Genomic DNA, 22,311 nt, shown 5'->3' with positions numbered 1-22,311 from the left:
ATTCTGGTCACTGACTGGAGCAGTATAATAGATTTACCTACAAAACAAAACCATAAGTGTTTTTTGTGGGGGCTTTGTATGGTTCAGTCATGAGATCTCTCAGAGAAAATATCGTGCCCTTCTGCAGCGTGCATGCTGCTTTACAAGGAACATGATACATTTCCCCTTAAAATACACCAGAGAAGTTCAAGACTGCAAATCATAGGATGCTATTCCAAGAAAGTTAAATGTATTCCTAACTAGCAACATTTTCTGAGTTTGAGAAGCATTCTCAAGAACAATCAGCCCAGCTCTTCACTAGTCTTTAGCATTGTTTCTTTTAATAGAAAGCTATTGAAGATAGTCAAGGCTAAGATTAGACACTATGTAGCAGGGATGGAATAGTGTTAATTAAATTAGCCAGGCCATGATGAGGGAGAAGTGAACAAATGGGCTAGATCAAACAGAGATTGTTCATCTGATCTAAATGATAAAATAACATTGAATACTTGCATGACTCCTTCAATCCAAGGAGCTCAAAGTGCTTTTTACGAACACTAGGACAGATCCTCAAGGGGAACATAACTTCAGGATCTGGCTATCAGTGTTAATTAAGTCTCACAACATCCCTGGGGTAGGCAAGAACTAAAGATGGGCACAAAACAAAACCTGGGATCCAAACACAGAGGCTGATCCAGTTTTTACAAATGGCTCCTATCTTTGTATTGATCTGATTCAAAATGCTGAATTTGCAAAATCCCATGTTGTGGTGTGTTTGACGTCTGTGCTCTTCTTTTTATTACTGGAACCTTTTAAGAATCTGGCCCATTTGCTGTCCACAAAAGGAAAGCAAAAAAGATATTTGACCTTCCTAGAATTCTATATAAATGCGAAAAAAAGAGTCTGGTTTTATCTAGCAGTGGTCTCCTGACCTCAGTGAGACCGAAAATTACTTTGATCAAATGGCTGAAAAAGGTTAACAGATTAAAAGGGATTTTTTCCACCAAAAATCAAGAGGTAACCAGAAGAAAAGACATCAAAGCCAGCCCACACAATGCTCAGGAAGTGTTGAATTTAAATGTAAAGGAATCTTAGAACTAAAATTAAACAATTCACTTTGGCAAAGGGAGAAACCCTGCATTTCTCAGTATCCAGATCTAATAGGAACTTGCTAAATTACCATCTTGTCTGGACTAAATATCTGGGTTCAGGACCCCCAACTTTAAATACCATCTTAAAATTAAATCTGAATAAAAGGATGTCATCAAGTTAACAATATGCTGTATTTTTAAAATGCCACTATCAGTGGATGAATAAACATGATTTTTTTTAAAAACTTAATTGACGTATTGCTATTTTATGCTGCTTACATTTTTATGCTTCCCTCAAAGCTTATGTAACCCACACACCTCCTGGGTGTGGTGTTCTGTCTCATCTAGTGGCACCGAGACCGCTTAAAGAGAGAGATAAAATGAGTCTGCTCTACAGCCTTAGCTAACAGTTAGTTGGCTTTTAGCTCATGCGGTAGAGGCTCATGCACTAAACTGCAGAAGTCCCTGCTTCAGTCTTGCCCACCGACAACCAGGGTCTGTCGGCGTTACACTTACACAATGAAGGATAGACTTGTTAGTACTATTTTATTTCTTGTCTTTTTTTTAATATCAGACTCTCAAGCACTAGAAAAATCATGCCATGTTTCTGCTGTAGACACTTCAGGGGGAATCTTCAAACTAAAGTCAGTTTTCTTGGGAATGCTGAACAATGATCATAGCAACACTTTCTTTCACCTTAGTTTTCACTGAACCCCATTATTATACAACTTAAATGTTGGGATTATATCAACAAAACAGTGTCCCTTTAACTTAAAAGTAGTGTTGAGCCAGCCAATCAGAACTCTCTCTCTTCAGAAGGCACTGACGCCTGATTATTGGTTCCAAGTTCAGAGGTATAATCAGAATTATCTTGCCCTGTCAAAAAAAAATATCCAGTCCAGAATTAACATGAGACCTAGAGGACACTTTTACAACAATATCTGCATTTATATAATGACTCACCCCAAAGAAAATCTTTATACAAGCTTACAAAAACCACTGTGCTCACCACTGAAATGCAGCTGCCTCTGGGGTGGAATGTGACAGCTCCTTAAGAGCATGCTACAAAAACTTAGAACTGGAATTGAAGACAAATAGTGTACTGGATTTGAACCCTATTCACCATTACAGAACTTTGCAAACTTTAATTATTCTTCCAACATTGCTGCAAAGTAGATGATTAAGTATTATTATTCCCATTTTATACTTTGCAAATTGAGGTACAGAAAGGTTGTTATCAGAGCTGGTTCAAATATTCAGAATTTCAATTTTTAGGTGTCCTGTTTCCCCAGGATTAAAGCTAAAGAGTTGTTTCTACCAAGCTATGTAGTCAAACCTCTTAGTCACCTCCTTTCTCTTATTCAAGACTCATTATGTTGTCTCCTTGGCGAGGCTCTTTCAGCTACTGCCATTTTATGTAACACTACAGAGAGCTGTCTGTATTTTCCCTGACTGTATGCTGCTAATGAGGATGGGGGGAAGCATCTCATGTCATACATAGTGGTAACATGAAAATTTACAAGCAAAGGTAGGCAGGGCTGGAACAAAGCAAACTGGAAAATGGTCACCTCCTCATTGTACCTTGTAAATACTTGTCCACTAAACAACCACTAAAGATGCCCATTGTATTTGCTGCCCTCCAGGTTGTCTATTCTTCCTCTAATGGCTCGGGGGGGGGGGGGGGGGAGGAGAGGGTGCAGAAGGGAGAGAACCTGGTGGTGCAACTTGTATTCTTTGTTGAGTGATGGACAAAATAAAATAATTCAAAGTTGAAGAAAAAGTGGAAATATAACGCACTGTACATATATACAAATGTCAAGCAGATCATAGAATCACAGAATATCAGGGTTGGAAGGGACCTCAGGAGGTCATCTAGTCCAACGCCCTGCTCAAAGCAGGACCAATCTCCAATTAAATCATCCCAGCCAGGCCTTTGTCAAGCCTGACCTTAAAAACTTCTAAGGAAGGAGATTCTACCACCTCCCTAGGTAATGCATTTCAGTGTTTCACCACCCTCCTAGTGAAAAAGTTTTTCCTAATATCCAACCTAAACCTCCCCCACTGCAACTTGAGACCATTACTCCTTGTCCTGTCATCTTCTACCACTGAGAATAGTCTAGAACCATCCTCTTTGGAACCACCTCTCAGGTAGTTGAAAGCAGCTATCAAATCCCCCCTCATTCTTCTCTTCCACAGACTAAACAATCCCAGTTCCCACAGCCTCTCCTCATAAGTCATGTGTTCCAGACCCCTAATCATTTTTGTTGCCCTTCGCTGGACTCTCTCCAATTTATCCACATCTTTCTTGTAGTGTGGGGCCCGAAACTGGACACAGTACTCCAGATGAGGCCTCACCAATGTCGAATAGAGGGGAACGATCACGTCCCTCGATCTGCTGGCTATGCCCCTACTTATACATCCCAAAATGCCATTGGCCTTCCTGGCAACAAGGGCACACTGTTGACTCATATCCAGCTTCTCGTCCACTGTCACCCCAAAGGTCCTTTTCCGCAGAACTGCTGCCTAGCCATTCAGTCCCTAGTCTGTAGTGGTGCATTGGATTCTTCCGTCCTAAGTGCAGGACTCTGCACTTATCCTTGTTGAACCTCATCAGATTTCTTTTGGCCCAATCCTCCAATTTGTCTAGGTCCCTCTGTATCCTATCCCTACCTGCCACCATATCTACCGCTCCTCCTAGTTTAGTATCATCCACAAATTTGCTGAAAGTGCAATCCACACCATCCTCCAGATCATTTATGAAGATATTGAACAAAACCGGCCCCAGGACCAACCCTTGGGGCACTCCACTTGATACCGGCTGCCAACTAGACATGGAGCCATTGATCACTACCCATTGAGTCCAACAATCTAGCCAACTTTCTACCCACCTTATAGTGCATTCATCCAGCCCATACTTCTTTAACTTGCTGACAAGAATACTGTGGGAGACCGTGTCAAAAGCTTTGCTAAAGTCAAGAAACAATACATCCACTGCCTTCCCTTCATCCTCAGAACCAGTAATCTCATCATAGAAGGCGATTAGATTAGTCAGGCATGACCTTCCCTTGGTGAATCCATGCTGACTGTTCCTGATCACTTTCCTCTCCTCTAAGTGCTTCAGGATAGATTCCTTGAGGACCTGCTCCATGATTTTTCCAGGGACTGAGGTGAGGCTGACTGGCCTGTAGTTCCCAGGATCCTCCTTCTTCCCTTTTTTAAAGATTGGCACTACATTAGCCTTTTTCCAGTCATCCGGGACTTCCCCCGTTCGCCACGAGTTTTCAAAGATAATGGCTAATGGCTCTGCAATCACAGCCGCCAGTTCCTTTAGCACTCTCGGATGCAACGCATCCGGCCCCATGGACTTGTGCACGTCCAGCTTTTCTAAATAGTCCCTAACCACCTCTTTCTCCACAGAGGGCTAGCCACCTACTCCCCATGCTGTGTTGCCCAGCGCAGCAGTCTGGGAGCTGACCTTGTTCGTGAAGATAGAGGCAAAGAAAGCATTTAGTACATTAGCTTTTTCCACATCCTCTGTCACTAGGTTGCCTCCCTCATTCAGTAAGGGGCCCACACTTTCCTTGGCTTTCTTCTTGTTGCCAACATACCTGAAGAAACCCTTCTTGTTACTTTTAACATCTCTTGCTAGCTGCAGCTCCAGGTGTGATTTGGCCCTCCTGATTTCATTCCTACATGCCCAAGCAATACTTTTATACTCTTCCCTGGTCATTTGTCTAATCTTCCACTTCTTGTAAGCTTCTTTTTTATGTTTAAGATCCGCAAGGATTTCACCGTTAAGCCAAGCTGGTCGCCTGCCATATTTACTATTCTTTCGACACATCGGGATGGTTTGTCCCTGTAACCTCAATAGGGATTCCTTGGAATACAGCCAGCTCTCCTGGACTCCTTTCCCCTCATGTTATTCCCCCAGGGGATCCTACCCATCAGTTCCCTGAGGGAGTCGAAGTCTGCTTTCCTGAAGTCCAGGGTCCATATTCTGCTGCTTACCTTTCTTCCCTGTGTCAGGATCCTGAACTCGACCAACTCATGGTCACTGCCTCCCAGATTCCCATCCACTTTTGCTTCCCCTAATTCTTCCCGGTTTGTGAGCAGCAGGTCAAGAAAAGCTCCCCCCCTAGTTGGCTCCTCCAGAACTTGCACCAGGAAATTGTCCCCTACGTTTTCCAAAAACTTCCTGGATTTTCTATGCACCGCCGTAGTGCTCTCCCAGCAGATATCAGGATGATTAAAGTCACCCATGAGAACCAGGGCGTGCGATCTAGTAGCTTCTGCGAGTTGCCGGAAGAAAGCCATCCACCTCATCCCCCTGGTCCGGTGGTCTATAGCAGACTCCCACCACTACATCACTCCTGTTGCTCACACTTCTAAACTTAATCCAGAGACACTCAGGTTTTTCTGCAGTTTCATACCAGAGCTCTGAACAGTCATACTGCTCCCTTACATACAGTGCTACTCCCCCACCTTTTCTGCCCTGCCTGTCCTTCATGGGACAGATTTCATGGGACAGAGGAGCATCAGGGAGCACTTGAACTTTGCAGATTTTCAAAGTGCCTACAAGCTCAATCCAAAAAGAATAAGCCTGAATAAAAAAGCTTTGCTCTGTTGAAAATACCCATCAATACTTGGGGCAGGGAAAAGGAGGGTGCAGCTACAATGTGCTGACTATTGCAAGATATGCAGAGAAAGCTTGTGCTACTGCTGCTCTCCTCGTGTTTGGATCATGGCTGATTTATGGTGTGTATGGCCCCTCTGTCCACAATCCTATCTGTGAACAATATGCCTGTTTTCCTCCTTCCTCTCCCCCACCCATGCCATGGTATCACTTCTGCAGCATGTAGGTATGCACAGTCCCCCTCAGCTGCATCACCTCTGGCTGGTCCACCCGGACATCAATGTTAGCATCTGCAATTCTACTGACGTCAGTACAGTCGCACCTGTTTACATGAGTTTGGCCCATCGTTTCTATTGGGTTCGTGATTTGAAAGCCAACATTCCTGGGTGGTGAATATCATAATCCCCATTTAAACAGGTGGGAAAAGTGAGACACAAAGGGATTGAGGCCCAGATCCTCAAAGGTATGAAATCAATGGGAGTTAGGCCCAGGTCCTCCATTTATTTAGGCACCTGAGTTAGTTACAGAGTGGTGAATAGAACACACACCCTGTTTCACAATCCTGTTCCTTATTGACTAGTCTTCCTTCCAAAAATACAGTAAATAAGCAATGGATACCAGCAGCCTTACGCAATGTCCCTGTAAATGAGATCTTTATTCGCATCGTTCTGCATTGACCGCATGCTACCATGGAGCAGTGGTGCTCACTCACACCAAACAGGTATGTCCTGGCTATTTCCAAGCATCCTATCCCACTGCATTTTTCCTTTAGTGCAATTGCTTTCAGAGGTTACTGTACATCAGGAACAAATCATCCTTTCTGTGCTCTGGTAGTGAGTTTCTGGTGTGCATTTAGCAGAGTTTCAGGAACAGCAGGTAATTTGCATTATCTGTGAACCATCTGAATCTGTGGCAAATTCATTACCAGCTCCCTGGCTCATTACAGATCCAGAAGGCCACTTGATGCAACTCCACCCAGCATTGTGATGTGCTTTGTGATAAGAATTGCATAGAAATCTGTCCAGCATTCTCTCTCTTTTTTTAATAAAAACCCCTTGATTTATATGATCCTGTCAAACATATAATGATACCAATGCTCGTCTGCTTTAATAAATAGCTGTTTGCAAGACTATAACTTTAATTTATTATGATGTAATTAGCAGTGCTATTAATATTTGCAATGCTTAGTGTCACCTATTTTATTGCTACAAACTTCGTTTATAATGAATAGAATAACGCTATCAGGCATCAGTATTCGTTTACTCAATGTCTCTTCACCAATATATCACACTTTATGGTCCAGAATGAGGAGTAGGAAAGAGAGGCTCTACAAAGGTTGCAGAGTTTATTTCAAATATATAAACATATGTGTCCTTGGTTTTATTTAGCTAATTTTCTTCTGATGAAAGGTTTCAATGGACAATCCTGGAGACTGAAGTCCTCTCTTTAAACACAGAACAAGAACAGGGTGTGCACTGGGAGTGCAAGTTTCCTTCTCCAGTTAGTGTATCTCAGAGCCTGACTACAGGGATCACCAGGACCCAGACATTTTCTGTGGCCTGTCCAAAACTTCTCTAGCCATAAGGTCTGTTTATCTGTGGAATAGTCTCGCAGTGTATATGGTGCAAACGTTGGCAGTTGAAACATTTACAGCTGGATTTAACAAAGCTTTGGAGATTACATAGTAATGCGTTTTCCTGCCATGACCCCAGGATATGGATTAGATGATCTGACTGAGATTTTTTTCATCTCTGTTTTCTGTAATTCCATCACAGTGCTCCGCAAAACCCAACAATGACCAAAACTAATCTTCTATAGTCCTATTATTGTAGTATCAGATCTTCCCAAGCATTAGTGGATTTAGCCTCACAACATTCCTGTGAGGTAAGAAGGACTGTTGTCCCTGTTTTACTGGTGGGGAACTGAGGCACAGGGAGGCTAAAGTGACTTGCCCAAGGTCACCCAGGAAACCTGTGGCACAGCAGGGAATTCAACATGAGTTTCCAAGTCTTAGGCAAGTATCTTAACCACTAGACCATCGTTCCAGTCTAAAAATACAAAGAGACACAACTGGTTTGCAAATTGGATACTGTCCCCATTACAAGGGAGGTGCCCCATCCAGTAACACAGGTTCTGCATATGAGGAGGTGATAAAATGAGAATGTGACTGTGAAGGTAGGTAATGATCAGTAATATTCTCCTCCTAAAGTTCCTCTGTGCATCTACAACATAAAGCCATTTCCCATCCTGCAATCTGACAGGTATCAGTGTAAAAGCCTTCTTTTTTTGCTGCACCTGACCTCTGGGATTACCTTCCTCTATTTCTGTGTCTCACTAATTCTTCATCCATTTTCCAAATCTTCCCCCATCCTGAAGCTTCTCCCTGGGATAGGGGCTGCTGGGGAGTGGGGCTTCCCCCATCCTGCAGCTTTTGCTGGGGACAGGTTTCGGGGGCTGGTGAAGGGGGCTTCCATGCCGTGGATTCTGCCAGGGCAGAGTCGGGGGCTGCTGCTGGGGGGGCTTCCCCATCTCATGGCTTCTGCCAGGGATGGCGGGGATGTGGGGGGGGCAGCTGTGGAGTTTCCCCCATCCCGCAGCTTCTGCTGGGGATAGGGTGGGGGTGGGGCGCTGTGGGGGCTTCCCCTATTCCATGGTTTCTGCCGGGCACAGGGTCGTGGGCATGGGGGCTTCCCTGCCCCACCTGCTGGGTGGAAGCCAGAGGGCCCCAGTTGGCCGGGGCCCTTGGCTGGGGCCCTGTGGGCCCAGTGGCTAATCTGCCACTGACTGCACCACAGTATTTTCTCTAACATATTATGAAGCACAGTGAGGGTAAACGTACAGCCTGGCCCCTAATTGACCTCCACAAATGCATGTGCAAAACTTCGCATGCACATAGTTGTGTCTATACTTTGCAGTTGCAAACATAGGATAGAAAGCGCACACTCCTGCGCATCTGAAATAGGTCACATGAGTTTTGCACATTCAGATGCCAGCATTTGTACACACGTAATGTCTGACTATTTAACAGGCACATACATATCAGTGTTTGCACACAAGTAGGCACATGCAGAGTGCAACCACTACCTTGTACAGATACCAGATTGCATGCACACAAGGAATTAGAGCCATTTAAGAAGGCCAAAGAAATGTTTATGTACGTGCACAAACAGAAACACATTTTGTGCCTGTTGTTAAGTGTTTAGTTAGTAGACCAACCACTTGAGAAATCAGCATGAAGTCCACTGTATAAATAGAACTGGTGGTTTGTCATAAATATAAAGGGAAGGGTAAACACCTTTAAAATCCCTCTTGGCCAGAGGAAAAACCCTTTCACCTGTAAGGGGTTAAGAAACTAGGATAACTTCACTGGCACCTGACCAAAATGATCAATGAGGAGATAAAATACTTTCAAAAGCTGGAGGGAGGGAGAAACAAAGAGTCTGTCTGTGTGATGCTTTTGCCAGGGACAGAACAGGAATGGAGTCTTAGAATTTAGTAAGTAATCTAGCTAGATATGCATTAGATTATGATTTCTTTAAATGGCTGAGAAAATAAGCTGTGCTGAATAGAATGGATATCCCTGTCTTTGTGTCTTTTTGTAACTTAAGGTTTTGCCTAGAGGGATTCTCTGTGTTTTGAATCTAATTACCCTGTAAGGTATTTACCATCCTGATTTTACAGAGGTGATTCTTTTTTACTGTTTCTTCTATTAAAATTCTTCTTGTAAGAACTGAATGCTTTTTTCATTGTTCTTAAGATCCATGGGTTTGGGTCTGTGATCACATATGCAAATTGGTGAGGATTTTTACCAAACCTTCACCAGGAAGTGGGGTGCAAGGGTTGGGAGGATTTTGGGGGGAAAGATGTTTCCAAACAACGCTTTCTCAAAAATAAACGCGGTCAGACGTTTGGTGGTGGCAGTGGAAATCCAAGGGAAAAAGGTAAAATAGTTTGTACCTTGGGAAAGTTTTAGCCTAAGCTGGTAAAAGTAAGCTTAAGAGGTTTTCATGCAGGTCCCCACATCTGTACCCTAGAGTTCAGAGAGGGGAAGGAACCTTGACATGGTTGTTGCATAGGAGTCAGGTATTTCTTCTGACAATAGCTTTAGAGATAATTTAGCACATACCCATATATTTAAGGTCAGCCATAGATTTCTTGGACTTTGTTAGAAGAATTGTTTTTTTTTATTTCTCATGACTGAGTTGAAGCTCTTGTAATACTTGAAGTAATTCTAGTCATGATTAAGTTGCTTTGTGCTGTAACTTGTGTTGTATGTACAACCACAGTGATATGCTGCCGTTGGAGCTGCCTCATTGAAAAGAAATACATGTAGGGATGATTAGGTGTTTGATACAAGAAAAATATGGAGACCTTTTACAAAATACAGGATCAGGTCCAAGAGGTGACTATAGCTGGACCGCTTGGTAATAGTGACCTTAATATAATTAAATTTAACATCCCTGTGGCAGGGAAAACATCACAGCGGCCCAACACTGTAGCATTTAATTTCAGAAAGGGGAACTACACAAAAATGAGGAGGTTAGTGAAACAGAAACTAAAAGGTACAGTACCAAAAGTAAAATCCCTGCAAGCTACATGGAAACTTTTAAAAAAAAAAAAAAGGAGTACTTGTGGCACCTTACAGACTAACCAATTTATTTGAGCATGAGCTTTCGTGAGCTACGACTCACTTCATCGGATGCATACCGTGGAAACTGCAGCAGATATTATATACAGACAGAGATCATGAAACAATACCTCCTCCCACCCCACTGTCCTGCTGTGGACAGTGTTTGACCAATGTAAATGGCAGAGGGGCATTGCTGGCACATGATGGCATATGTCACATATATCACATATCACTGTCAAACTGGACAGTCTCTACGTAAAATAATAAATGGACACAAATCAGATGTCAAGAATTAGAACATTCATAAACCAGTCGGAGAACACTTCAATCTCTCTGGTCACGCAATCACAGACATGAAGGTCGCTATCTTAAAACAAAAAAACTTCAAATCCAGACTCCAGCGAGAAACTGCTGAATTGGAATTCATTTGCAAATTGGATACTATTAATTTAGGCTTAAATAGAGACTGGGAGTGGCTAAGTCATTATGCAAGGTAGCCTATTTCCCCTTGTTTTTTCCTACCCCCCCCCCCAGACGTTCTGGTTAAACTTGGATTTAAACTTGGAAAGTGGTCAGTTTGGATGAGCTATTGCCAGCAGGAGAGTGAGTTTGTGTGTGTGTGTCCCGGGGCGGGAGGCGGGGGGGGGGGAGAGAGCCTGGATTTGTGCTGGAAATGGCCCACCTTGATTATCATGCACATTGTGAAGAGAGTTGTCACTTTGGATGGGCTATTACCAGCAGGAGAGTGAGTTTGTGTGTACGGGGGTGGAGGGTGAGAGAACCTGGATTTGTGCTGGAAATGGCCCAACTTGATGATCACTTTAGATAAGCTATTACCAGCAGGACAGTGGGGTGGGAGGAGGTATCGTTTCATGATCTCTGTCTGTATATAATATAGGCTGCAGTTTCCACAGTATGCATCCGATGAAGTGAGCTGTAGCTCACGAAAGCTCATGCTCAAATAAATTGGTTAGTTTCTAAGGTGCCACAAGTACTCCTTTTCTTTTTGCAAATACAGACTAACACGGCTGTTACTCTGAAACTTTTTAAAGACACCTTCATAGAGGCTCAACTTAAATGTGTACCCCAATTTAAAAAACATAGTAAGAGAACCAAAAAAGAGCCACCATGGTTAAACAGCAAAGTAAAAGAAGCAGTGAGAGGCAAAAAGGTATCCTTTAATAAATGGAAGATAAATCCTAATGAGGAAAATAAAAAAAGAGCATAAACTCTGGCAAATGAATTGTAAAAGTATAATTAGAAAGACCAAAAAAGAATTTGGAAGAACAGCTAGCCAAAGACTCCAAAAGTAATAGCAATTTTTTTTGTAAATACATCAGAAGCAGGAAGCCTGCTAAACAATCAGTGGGGCCACTGGATGATCGAGATGCTAAAGGAGCACTCAAAGACAATAAGGCCATTGCGGAGAAACTAAATGAATTCTTTGTATTGGTCTTCACTGTTGAGGATGTGAGGGAGATTCCCAAAACTGAGCCATTCTTTTTGACAGATCTGAGGAACTGTTCCAAATTGAAGTGTCATTAGAGGAGGTTTGGGAACAAATTGATAAACTAAACAGTAATAGGTCTGTAGGACCTGATGGTATTCACCCAAGAGTTCTGAAGTAACTCAAATGTGAAATTGCAGGAGCACTAACTGTCATCTGTAACCTGTCATTTAAATCAGCTTCTGTACCAAATGACTAGAGGTTAGCTAATGTGTTGCCAATATTTTAAAAGGGCTCCAGAGGTGATCCTAGCAACTAAGGCCAGTAAGCCTCACTTCAGTACTGGGCAGATTGGTTGAAACTATTGCAAAGAACAAAATTGTCAGACACATAGATGAACATAATTTGTTGGGAAATAGTCAACATGGTTTTTGTAACGGGAAATTATGCCTCACCAATCTACTAGAATTCTTTGAGGAGGTCAACAAGCATGCAGATAAAGGAGATCCAGTGGATATAGTGTATTTAGATTTTCAGAAAGCCTTTGACAAGATCCCTCACCAAAGGCTCTTAACCAAAATAAGCAGTCATGGGATAAGAGGGATGGTTCTCTCATGGATTGGTAACTGGTTAAAAGATAGGAAACAAAGAGTAGGAATAAATGGTTAGTTTTCAGAACAGAGAGAGGTAAATAGTGGTGTCCCCCAGGGATCTGAAGTGGGCCTAGTCCTATTTAACATATTCATAAATGATCTGGAAAAAGGGGTAAACAGTGAGGTGGCAAAATTTGCAGATGGTACAAAACTACTCAAGATAGTTAAGTCTCAGGCAGACTGCGAAGAGCTACAAAAGGATCTCACAAAACTGGGTGACTGGGCAACAAAATGACAGATGAAATTTAATGTTAATAAACGCAAAATAATGCACATTGGAAAACATAATCCTAACTATACATATACAATGATGGGGTCTAAATTAGCTGTTACCACTCAAGAAAGAGATCTTGGAGTCATTGTGGATAGGTCTTGGAAATCGTCCACTCAATGTGCAATGGCAGTCAAAAAAGCAAACAGAATGTTGGGAATCATCAAGAAAGGAATAGATAATAAGACAGAAAATATCATATTGCCTCTATATAAATTCATGGTACACCCACACTTTGAATACTGCATGCAGATGTGGTCACTGCATCTCAAAAAAAGATATATTGGAATTGGAAAAGGTTCAGAAAAGGGCAACAAAAATGATTGGGGTATAGAATGGCTACCGTATGAGGAGAGAGTAATAAGACTGGGACTTTTCAGCTTGGAAAAGAGGCAACTAAGGGGGGATATGATAAAGGGCTATAAAATCGTGAGTGGTATAGACATAGTAAATAAGGAATTGTTATTTACTCCTTCTCATAATACAAGAACAAGGGGCCCTCAAATGAAATTAATGGGTAGCAGGTTTAAAACAAACACAAGAGAGTATTTTTTCACGCAACACACTCCTTGATAGAGGGTGTTGTGAAGGCCAATACTATAAATGGGTTCAAAAGGGAGCTAGGTAGATTAATGAAAGATAGCTCCATCAATGACTATTAGCCAAGATGGGCAAGAATGGGGTCCCTAGCTTCTGTTTGCCAGAAGCTGGGATTGGGTGACAGGGCATGGATCACCTGATGATAACCTGTCTGTTTATTCCCTTTGGGGCACCTGCCATTGGCCACTGTTCAGAGGACAGGATACTGAGCTTGATGGACCTTTGGTCTGACCCAGTATGGCCGTTCTTATGTTCTTAAAATATATTGATCATAAAATGTTCAGGTACAGGAATGAGGCCATATGTCTTGAAAATCTTATGTAGGATTCTATATTGGATAATAGTTAAGATCTGTTTGACCCTTGAGTTTCAACTGAATATTAGTTTCCCTTTAGATGTTATTTACAGATAGTATGACATTCAGTGAAAAAACAGGTAAATAGGTTTTTTTTAGGCACATAATGCTTTAGGACTGATCCAGTAATCACTTAAACAGATGTGTAACTTTATGCCCGAGTGATCTTACTGAATTCAAAGGAACACGTTAAGTTCCTGCTTAGTGGTTGGGCATATTGGGGCTTGAAGAATTATGGTTACCAAGCAAGTTGTGGAATCCCCATCTCTGTAGGTTTTTAAAGAAAGGTTAGACAAACCCACGTCAGGGATGGTCTAATTATATTTGGTCCTACCTCAGTGCAGGGAGCAGGACTAGATGACCTTTTCAGGTCTCTTCTAGTGCTACATATCTACGATTCTATGAAACATGACATCAGTATGACTCCTATTTCCGCAATAAAGGAAAGATATGGAATGAGAAATTCTCTATGTTAACATTGCCACTGAAGTTGAGGGTGCCCCATTCAATGCTAAATTATTATAAAAATCAGAGAGGCAATGAAAATAAATACAGTTTTAATGGAGACACTGACACAGAAGACAGACTAACGTAAATAAGTATACAGACATCTGGCTTCCTTTTATTGAATTTTCATATCAAGTACATTTATCCTATCATAAAATCAAAATTCTTTCTTTTTTATGTTCACTGTACACTTGAATATAAGAATATTTGAAAAGATGGATTAGACAATTTAGCAAAAACTGTGATTTGACATCTTCCTGCAGAAGAAAGGACTTGATGACTATAGTTCCTGTCATCTCCTGACAAAGGATGACAGTTCTAGTAATAAACCATAGGGCATAGAAACTCAGTGAGCACAAGGCTGGCTAAAACTCTGATTCATGTACTGTAGAGTTGATGTATGAACATAATGTAATTTTATGTAAATGTCAATATCTGCCAAGCACCACAAAGTTACCACAAATATCTCTGGTTCCACATGTAGGAAACAACTATGGTAATCTCAGATACCAAGCTATGATAACTATTGGCAAATACTGACCTTTCAGTTCAAACTAAGGCACAGAGTAGAAGGGAGGGCAGAATATAGATTATATTATGGGCTGGCAATCAGCAAGCTTCATTTGCACAGCTCCACCAATGTACCTTAGTCCTCTTACTCACAGCAGTCTCTTCCATTGCATTCCTGAGTGCCTGTCATTTCAATTTGGGCCATTTTTGAGCAATGAAAAACAATTGTGTTGAAATATTTGGTGTTCTGTTTTTTGGACATGCAAAGATTTAGGATAAGATCTCCCAAGTTGACTTCCACTTTTGGCTTGGGCTAAAATTTGAAATCAAATCTTCAGAGGTGTAAGGCATTCACCCACATCACCATTTCAACTACCTTTGGCTGTCCCTTGGTTAGTTTTAATCTGATTTAGAAGAGATTGCTGGTGTCAGTCTTTAGTTTTACCATATTAAACATTGTCATTATGTGTCTTTTAGTTCATTCTGCAATGCCAGTTAAGTCATGGCTGGCACTGATATGCCCGGTGTCAGTGACAAACCAGCTCCCCTAAGACAATTTATACTTGTAGTGGCTGCCTTTGAAGCAAAGAAAGATCAGCTCATATATAATGGATTTCATAGCAGAAAAGGCCAACAGAAAGTTGTAAATTGAAAAGTCATCCCTGATACGACACAAAGATTGAGAGTGGGTCAGTCACCTCTAATTAAAATATCTCCCATTTAAAAATTACCTGGGATGTGTGTGCTTCAGACAAGTAATCACAACTAGTTTCTTCTTATGTGTGAAGAAAAAGGACCTGGGGTATTTATATGACTAATAGAATTACGTATTTTTATATGAGCTAGGATAAAAACTTATATGCTATCATTCCTCATGGTTCAAGACATAAACCTAAAACCCATCTGAGATCAGGATGAAATTACTCCCTACCCCCTTCATGGAATAGTATGGAACTATTAGCTGCATTTTGGGAGTTTTGCACCTTCTTCTGAAGCATCTGGCATTAGTCACTGTTGGAGACAGGAAATTTGGATTGCATGGACTATGTTTTTACTATGGTTTTACTATTACAGAACATGAATTTTCATCTTAAATACAACAGTCCAGATTTGCACTAATTTGCAGTCTGTGTCACTCAACAGCAGTCAATGGGCTGGATTCCATTCTCACTTTCACCAGCTCCATTAACTATAGAAATTGTTACTGAACAGAGCAGAATTGAGTTTAATGAGATTTCATGCAGTATACATTAGGACAGAATTTGACCCGCTGTGCTTTTGTTTCCATACTGCTGTTGTTGCCGCTGGCAGGAAATTCACTATTAACTTCATTTGCCCCAGTGTTTTAGTCAGTCAGATACATTTATCTGCAGTGCCTAACACAATGAGACCCCAATCTTGGTTGAGGTCTGTGGGCACTATCAGACTATAAATAAATAATATGCTTAGAAGTTTGAGTAACAGGACGAGCAATTTGTGATATAAACTAGAGGTGAATCAACTTTTATGTTACTATGGTGCACCATCATACATAAGATGAATAAAAGAGTTGATATATATTTTTACAGAACTTCATATGAGGGTGTCTTTGGGCCTGAAATTCTATTCCCACTTCAACTTTTTCTGAGAAAGGGATAATAATAATTTTCACTTGAAAACCTAACATGGGAACAGTCCACAGTCCCCATATAAGGTCGGGGTCCCATTTTGGTAGGCTCTGTATAAACACATACTAAGGGTATGTCTACACTACGAAATTAGGTCGAATTTAAAGAAGTCGTTTTTTTAGAAATCGGTTTTATATATTCGAGTGTGTGTGTCCCCACAGAAAATGCTCTAAGTGCATTAAGTGCATTAACTCGGCGGAGCGCTTCCACAGTACCGAGGCAAGCGTCGACTTCCGGAGCGTTGCACTGTGGGTAGCTATCCCACAGTTCCCACAGTCTCCGCTGCCCATTGGAATTCTGGGTTGAGATCCCAATGCCTGATGGGGCTAAAACATTGTCGCGGGTGGTTCTGGGTACATATCGTCAGGCCCCCGTTCCCTTCCTCCCCCCGTGAAAGCAAGGGCAGACAATCATTTCGCACCTTTTTTCCTGAGTTACCTGTGCAGACGCCATACCACGGCAAGCATGGAGCCCGCTCAGGTAACCGTCACCCTATGTCTCCTGGGTGCTGGCAGACGCGGTATGGCATTGCTACACAGTAGCAGCAACCCCTTGCCTTGTGGCAGCAGACGGTACAGTATAACTGGTAGCCGTCATCGTCATGTCTGAGGTGCTCCTGGTCGCCTCTGTGAGGTCGATCAGGAGCGCCTGGGCAGACACGGGCGCAGGGACTAAATTTGGAGTGACTTGAGCAGGTCATTCTCTTTAGTCCTGCAGTCAGTCCTATTGAACCGTCTTATGGTGAGCGGGCAGGCGATACGGACTGCTAGCAGTCGTACTGTACCATCTTCTGCCGAGCAGCCATGAGATGTGGATGGCATGCAGTCCTTCTGCACCGTCTGCTGCCAGCCAAAGATGTAAAAGATAGATGGAGTGGATCAAAACAAGAAATAGACCAGATTTGTTTTGTACTCATTTGCTTCCCCCCCTCCCCTGTCTAGGGGACTCATTCTTCTAGATCACACTGCAGTCACTTACAGAGAAGATGCAGCAAGGTAAATCTAGCCATGTATCAATCAGAGGCCAGGCTAACCTTCTTGTTCCAATAAGGACAATAACTTAGGTGCACCATTTCTTATTGGAACCCTCCATGAAGTCCTGCCTGAAATACTCCTTGATGTAAAGCCACCCCCTTTGTTGATTTTAGCTTCCTGAAGCCAACCCTGTAAGCGCCCCTCCCAGTGTCAGAGCAATGGCAAACAATCGGGCATCTGAGAGTGCTGTCCAGAGCACTCACAATGGAGCACTCTGATGGGGCTAAAACATTGTCGCGGGTGGTTCTGGGTACGTGTCGTCAGGCCCCCGTTCCCTCCCTCCCTCCATGAAAGCAAGGGCAGACAATCATTTCGCGCCTTTTTTCATGAGTTACCAGTGCAGACGCCATACCACGGCAAGCATGGAGCCAGCTCAGGTAACCGTCACCCTATGTCTCCTGGGTGCTGGCAGACGCGGTACGGCTTTGCTGCACAGTAGCAGCAACCCATTGCCTTCTGGCAGCAGACGGTGCAATACGATTGGTAGTCGTCCTCGTCGTGTCCGAGGTGCTCCTGGCCACGTCGGCTGGGAGCGCCTGGGCAGACATGGGCGCAGGGACTAAATTTGGAGTGACTTGAGCAGGTCATTCTCTTTAGTCCTGCAGTCAGTCCTATTGAACCGTCTTATGGTGAGCGGGCAGGCGATACGGACTGCTAGCAGTCGTACTGTACCATCTTCTGCCAGGCAGGCAGGAGATGAGGATTGCTAGCAGTCGTATTGTACCATCTTATGCCAGGCAGGCAAGAGATGAAGATGGCTAGCAGTCGTACTGTACCATCTTCTGCCGAGCAGCCATGAGATGTGGATGGCATGCAGTCCTTCTGCACCGTCTGCTGCCAGCCAAAGATGTAAAAGATAGATGGAGTGGGTCAGAACAAGAAATAGACCAGATTTGTTTTGTACTCATTTGCCTCCTCCCCTGTCTAGATCACACTGCAGTCACTCACAGAGAAGGTGCAGTGAGGTAAATCTAGCCATGTATCAATCAGAGGCCAGGCTAACCTCCTTGTTCCAATAACAACGATAACTTAGGTGCACCATTTCTTATTGGAACCCTCCGTGCAGTCCTGCCTGAAATACTCCTTGATGTACAGGCACACCCTTTGTTGATTTTAGCTCCCTGAAGCCAACCCTGTAAGCCGTGTCGTCAGTCGCCCCTCCCTCCGTCAGAGCAACGGCAGACAATCGTTCCGCGCCTTTTTTCTGTGCGGACGCCATACCAAGGCAAGCATGGAGGCCGCTGAGCTCATTTTGGCAATTAGGAGCACATTAACCACCACACGCATTATCCAGCAGTATATGCAGCACCAGAACATGGCAACGTGATACCGGGCGAGGAGGCGACGTCAGCGCGGTCCCGTGAGTGATCAGGACATGGACACACATTTCTCTGAAAGCATGGGCCCTGACAATGCATGCATCATGGTGCTAATGGGGCAGGTTCATGCTGTGGAACGCTGATTCTGGGCTCGGGAAACAAGCACAGACTGGTGGGACCGCATAGTGTTGCAGGTCTGGGACAATTCCCAGTGGCTGCGAAACTTTCGCATGCGTAAGGGCACTTTCATGGAACTTTGTGACTTGCTTTCCCCTGCCCTGAAGCGCATGAATACCAAGATGAGAGCAGCCCTCACAGTTGAGAAGCGAGTGGCGATAGCCCTGTGGAAGCTTGCAACGCCAGACAGCTACCGGTCAGTTGGGAATCAATTTGGAGTGGGCAAATCTACTGTGGGGGCTGCTGTGATGCAAGTAGCTCACGCAATCAAAGATCTGCTGATATGAAGGGTAGTGACCCTGGGAAATGTGCAGGTCATAGTGGATGGCTTTGCTGCAATGGGATTCCCTAACTGTGGTGGGGCCATAGACGGAACCCATATCCCTATCTTGGCACCGGAGCACCAAGCCGCCGAGTACATAAACCGCAAGGGGTACTTTTCGATAGTGCTGCAAGCTCTGGTGGATCACAAGGGACGTTTCACCGACATCAACGTGGGATGGCCGGGAAAGGTGCATGATGCTCGCATCTTCAGGAACTCTGGTCTGTTTCAAAAGCTGCAGGAAGGGACTTTATTCCCAGACCAGAAAATAACTGTTGGGGATGTTGAAATGCCTATATGTATCCTTGGGGACCCAGCCTACCCCTTAATGCCATGGCTCATGAAGCCGTACACAGGCAGCCTGGACAGTAGTCAGGAGCTGTTCAACTACAGGCTGAGCAAGTGCAGAATGGTGGTAGAATGTGCATTTGGACGTTTAAAGGCGCGCTGGCGCAGTTTACTGACTCGCTTAGACCTCAGCGAAACCAATATTCCCACTGTTATTACTGCTTGCTGTGTGCTCCACAATATCTGTGAGAGTAAGGGGGAGACGTTTATGGCGGGGTGGGAGGCTGAGGCAAATCGCCTAGCTGCTGGTTACGCGCAGCCAGACACCAAGGCGGTTAGAAGAGCACAGGAGGGCGCGGTACGCATCAGAGAAGCTTTGAAAACCAGTTTCATGACTGGCCAGGCTACGGTGTGAAAGTTCTGTTTGTTTCTCCTTGATGAAACCCCCCGCCCCTTGGTTCACTCTACTTCCCTGTAAGCTAACCACCCTCCCCTCCTCCCTTTAATCATTACTTGCAGAGGCAATAAAGTCATTGCTGCTTCACAGTCATGCATTCATTATTCATTCATTACACAAATAGGGAGATGACTACCAAGGTATCCCAGGAGGAGTGGTGGAGGAGGGAAGGAAAATGCCACACAGCACTTTAAGCACAGCACTTTAAAAGTTTACAACTTTAAAATTTATTGAATGACAGCCTTCTTTTTTTTGGGCAATCCTCTGTGGTGGAGTGGCTGGTTGGCCGGAGGCCCCCCCCACCACGTTCTTGGGCGTCTGGGTGTGGAGGCTATGGAACTTGGGGAGGAGGGCGGTTGGTTACAGAGGGGCAGCAGTGGCAGTCTGTGCTCCAGCTGCCTTTGCTGCAGCTCAACCATACACTGGAGCATACTGGTTTGGTCCTGCAGCAGCCTCAGCATTGAATCCTGCCTCCTCTCATCACGCTGCCGCCACATTTGAGCTTCAGCCCTGTCTTCAGCCCGCCACTTACTCTCTTCAGCCCGCCACTTACTCTCTTCAGCCCGCCACCTCTCCTCCCGGTCATTTTGTGCTTTCCTGCACTCTGACATTATTTGCCTCCACGCATTCGTCTGTGCTCTGTCAGTGTGGGAGGACAGCATGAGCTCGGAGAACATTTCATCGCGAGTGTGGTTTTTTTTCTTTCTTAGCTTCACTAGCCTCTGGGAAGGAGAAGATCCTGTGATCATTGAAACACATGCAGCTGGTGGAGAAAAAAAAAGGGACAGCATTTTATAAAACAGTCGCTACACTCTTTCAGGGTAAACCTTGCTGTTAACATTACATACATAGCACATGTGCTTTCGTTACAAGGTCGTTACAAGGTCGCATTTTGCCTCCTCCCACCGCGTGACTACCCCCTCAACCTTCCCCCCTCCCTGTGGCTAACAGCGGGGAACATTTCTGTTTAGCCACAGGCAAACAGCCCAGCAGGAATGGGCTCCTCTGAGTGTCCCCTGAAGAAAAGCACTCTATTTCAACCAGGTGACCATGAATTATATCTCACTCTCCTGAGGATAACACAGGACCTACCATGAAGGACGAAATAAGGCTGCCCTCCCCAGAAACCTTTTGCAAAGGCTTTAGGACTACAACTAGGAGAACCGCAAATGCCAGGGCAAAGTAATCCTTTCACATGCTTGCTTTTAAACCATGTATAGCATTTTAAAAGGTACACTCACCAGAGGTCCCTTCTCCGCCTGCTGGGTCCAGGAGGCAGCCTTGGGTGGGTTCGGGGGGTACTGGCTCCAGGTCTAGGGTGAGAAACAGTTCCTGGCTGTCGGGAAAACCGGTTTCTCCGCTTGCTTGCTGTGAGCTATCTACAACCTCCTCCTCATCATCATCTTCTTCGTCCCCAAAACCTACTTCCGTATTGCCTCCATCTCCATTGAAGGAGTCAAACAACATGGCTGGGGTAGTGGTGGCTGAACCCCCTAAAATGGCATGCAGCTCATCATAGAAGCGGCATGTTTGGGGCTCTGACCCAGAGCGGCTGTTCGCCTCTCTGGTTTTCTGGTAGGCTTGCCTCAGCTCCTTCAGTTTCACGCGGCACTGCTTCGGGTCCCTGTTATGGCCTCTGTCCTTCATGCCCTGGGAGATTTTCACAAAGGTTTTGGCATTTCCAAGTTAAGGAAGTATGGGCTGGATGAATGCACTATAAGGTGGGTAGAAAGCTGGCTAGATTGTCGGGCTCAATGGGTAGTGATCAATGGCTCCATGTCTAGTTGGCAGCCGGTATCAAGTGGAGTGCCCCAAGGGTCGGTCCTGGGGCCGGTTTTATTCAGTATCTTCATAAATGATCTGGAGGATGGTGTGGATTGCACTCTCAGCAAATTTGCAGATGATACTAAACTGGGAGGAGTGGTAGATACGCTGGAGGGGAGGGATAGGATACAGAAGGACCTAGACCAATTGGAAGATTGGGCCAAAAGGAATCTGATGAGGTTCAATAAGGATAAGTGCAGGGTCCTGCACTTAGGACGGAAGAACCCAATGCACAGCTACAGACTAGGGACCGAATGGCTAGGCAGCAGTTCTGCGGAAAAGGACCTAGGGGTGACAGTGGACGAGAAGCTGGATATGAGTCAGCAGTGTGCCCTTGTTGCCAAGAAGGCCAATGGCATTTTGGGATGTATAAGTAGGGGCATAGCGAGCAGATCGAGGGACGTGATCATTCCCCTCTATTCGACATTGGTGAGGCCTCATCTGGAGTACTGTGTCCAGTTTTGGGCCCCACACTTCAAGAAGGATGTGGATAAATTGGAGAGAGTCCAGCGAAGGGCAACAAAAATGATTAGGGGACTGGAACACA

At 44.2% G+C, this 22,311-nt stretch overlaps 1 protein-coding gene across 1 annotated transcript; it reads right to left on the bottom strand.

Annotated features, from left to right (window-relative positions):
* Positions 1–5,910: 5,910 nt before the first annotated feature.
* Positions 5,911–21,617, bottom strand: LOC140913625 (uncharacterized). Its single transcript, XM_073350351.1, has 3 exons — positions 21,182–21,617; positions 20,598–20,703; positions 5,911–6,025 (listed from the first exon to the last, which is right to left on the bottom strand). Exons 1-3 carry the CDS (start codon positions 21,585–21,587, stop codon positions 5,911–5,913), a joined length of 627 nt encoding a protein of 208 aa, XP_073206452.1. The 5' UTR covers positions 21,588–21,617.
* Positions 21,618–22,311: the final 694 nt, after the last annotated feature.

The sequence above is a fragment of the Lepidochelys kempii genome, chromosome 6 (assembly GCF_965140265.1).
Source record: "Lepidochelys kempii isolate rLepKem1 chromosome 6, rLepKem1.hap2, whole genome shotgun sequence".
NCBI classification, from domain to species: Eukaryota; Metazoa; Chordata; order Testudines; family Cheloniidae; genus Lepidochelys; species Lepidochelys kempii.
The sequence above is the reverse complement of the archived record's forward strand: the minus strand, read 5'-3'. Positions and strand labels throughout refer to the sequence as shown.

What these genes read in the sequence shown, in the direction of transcription:
- LOC140913625 (XM_073350351.1), bottom strand. Translation starts at nt 21,587, where the DNA reads ATGAAGGACAGAGGCCATAACAGGGACCCGAAGCAGTGCCGCGTGAAA. An exon ending in AGGCGGAGAAGGGACCTCTG is followed by an intron (nt 20,704 to 21,181) that starts GTGAGTGTACCT and finishes TTTCTCCACCAG; the next exon opens with CTGCATGTGTTTCAATGATC. An exon ending in ATGTTCTCCGAGCTCATGCT is followed by an intron (nt 6,026 to 20,597) that starts GTCCTCCCACAC and finishes TCATGTAAACAG; the next exon opens with GTGCGACTGTACTGACGTCA.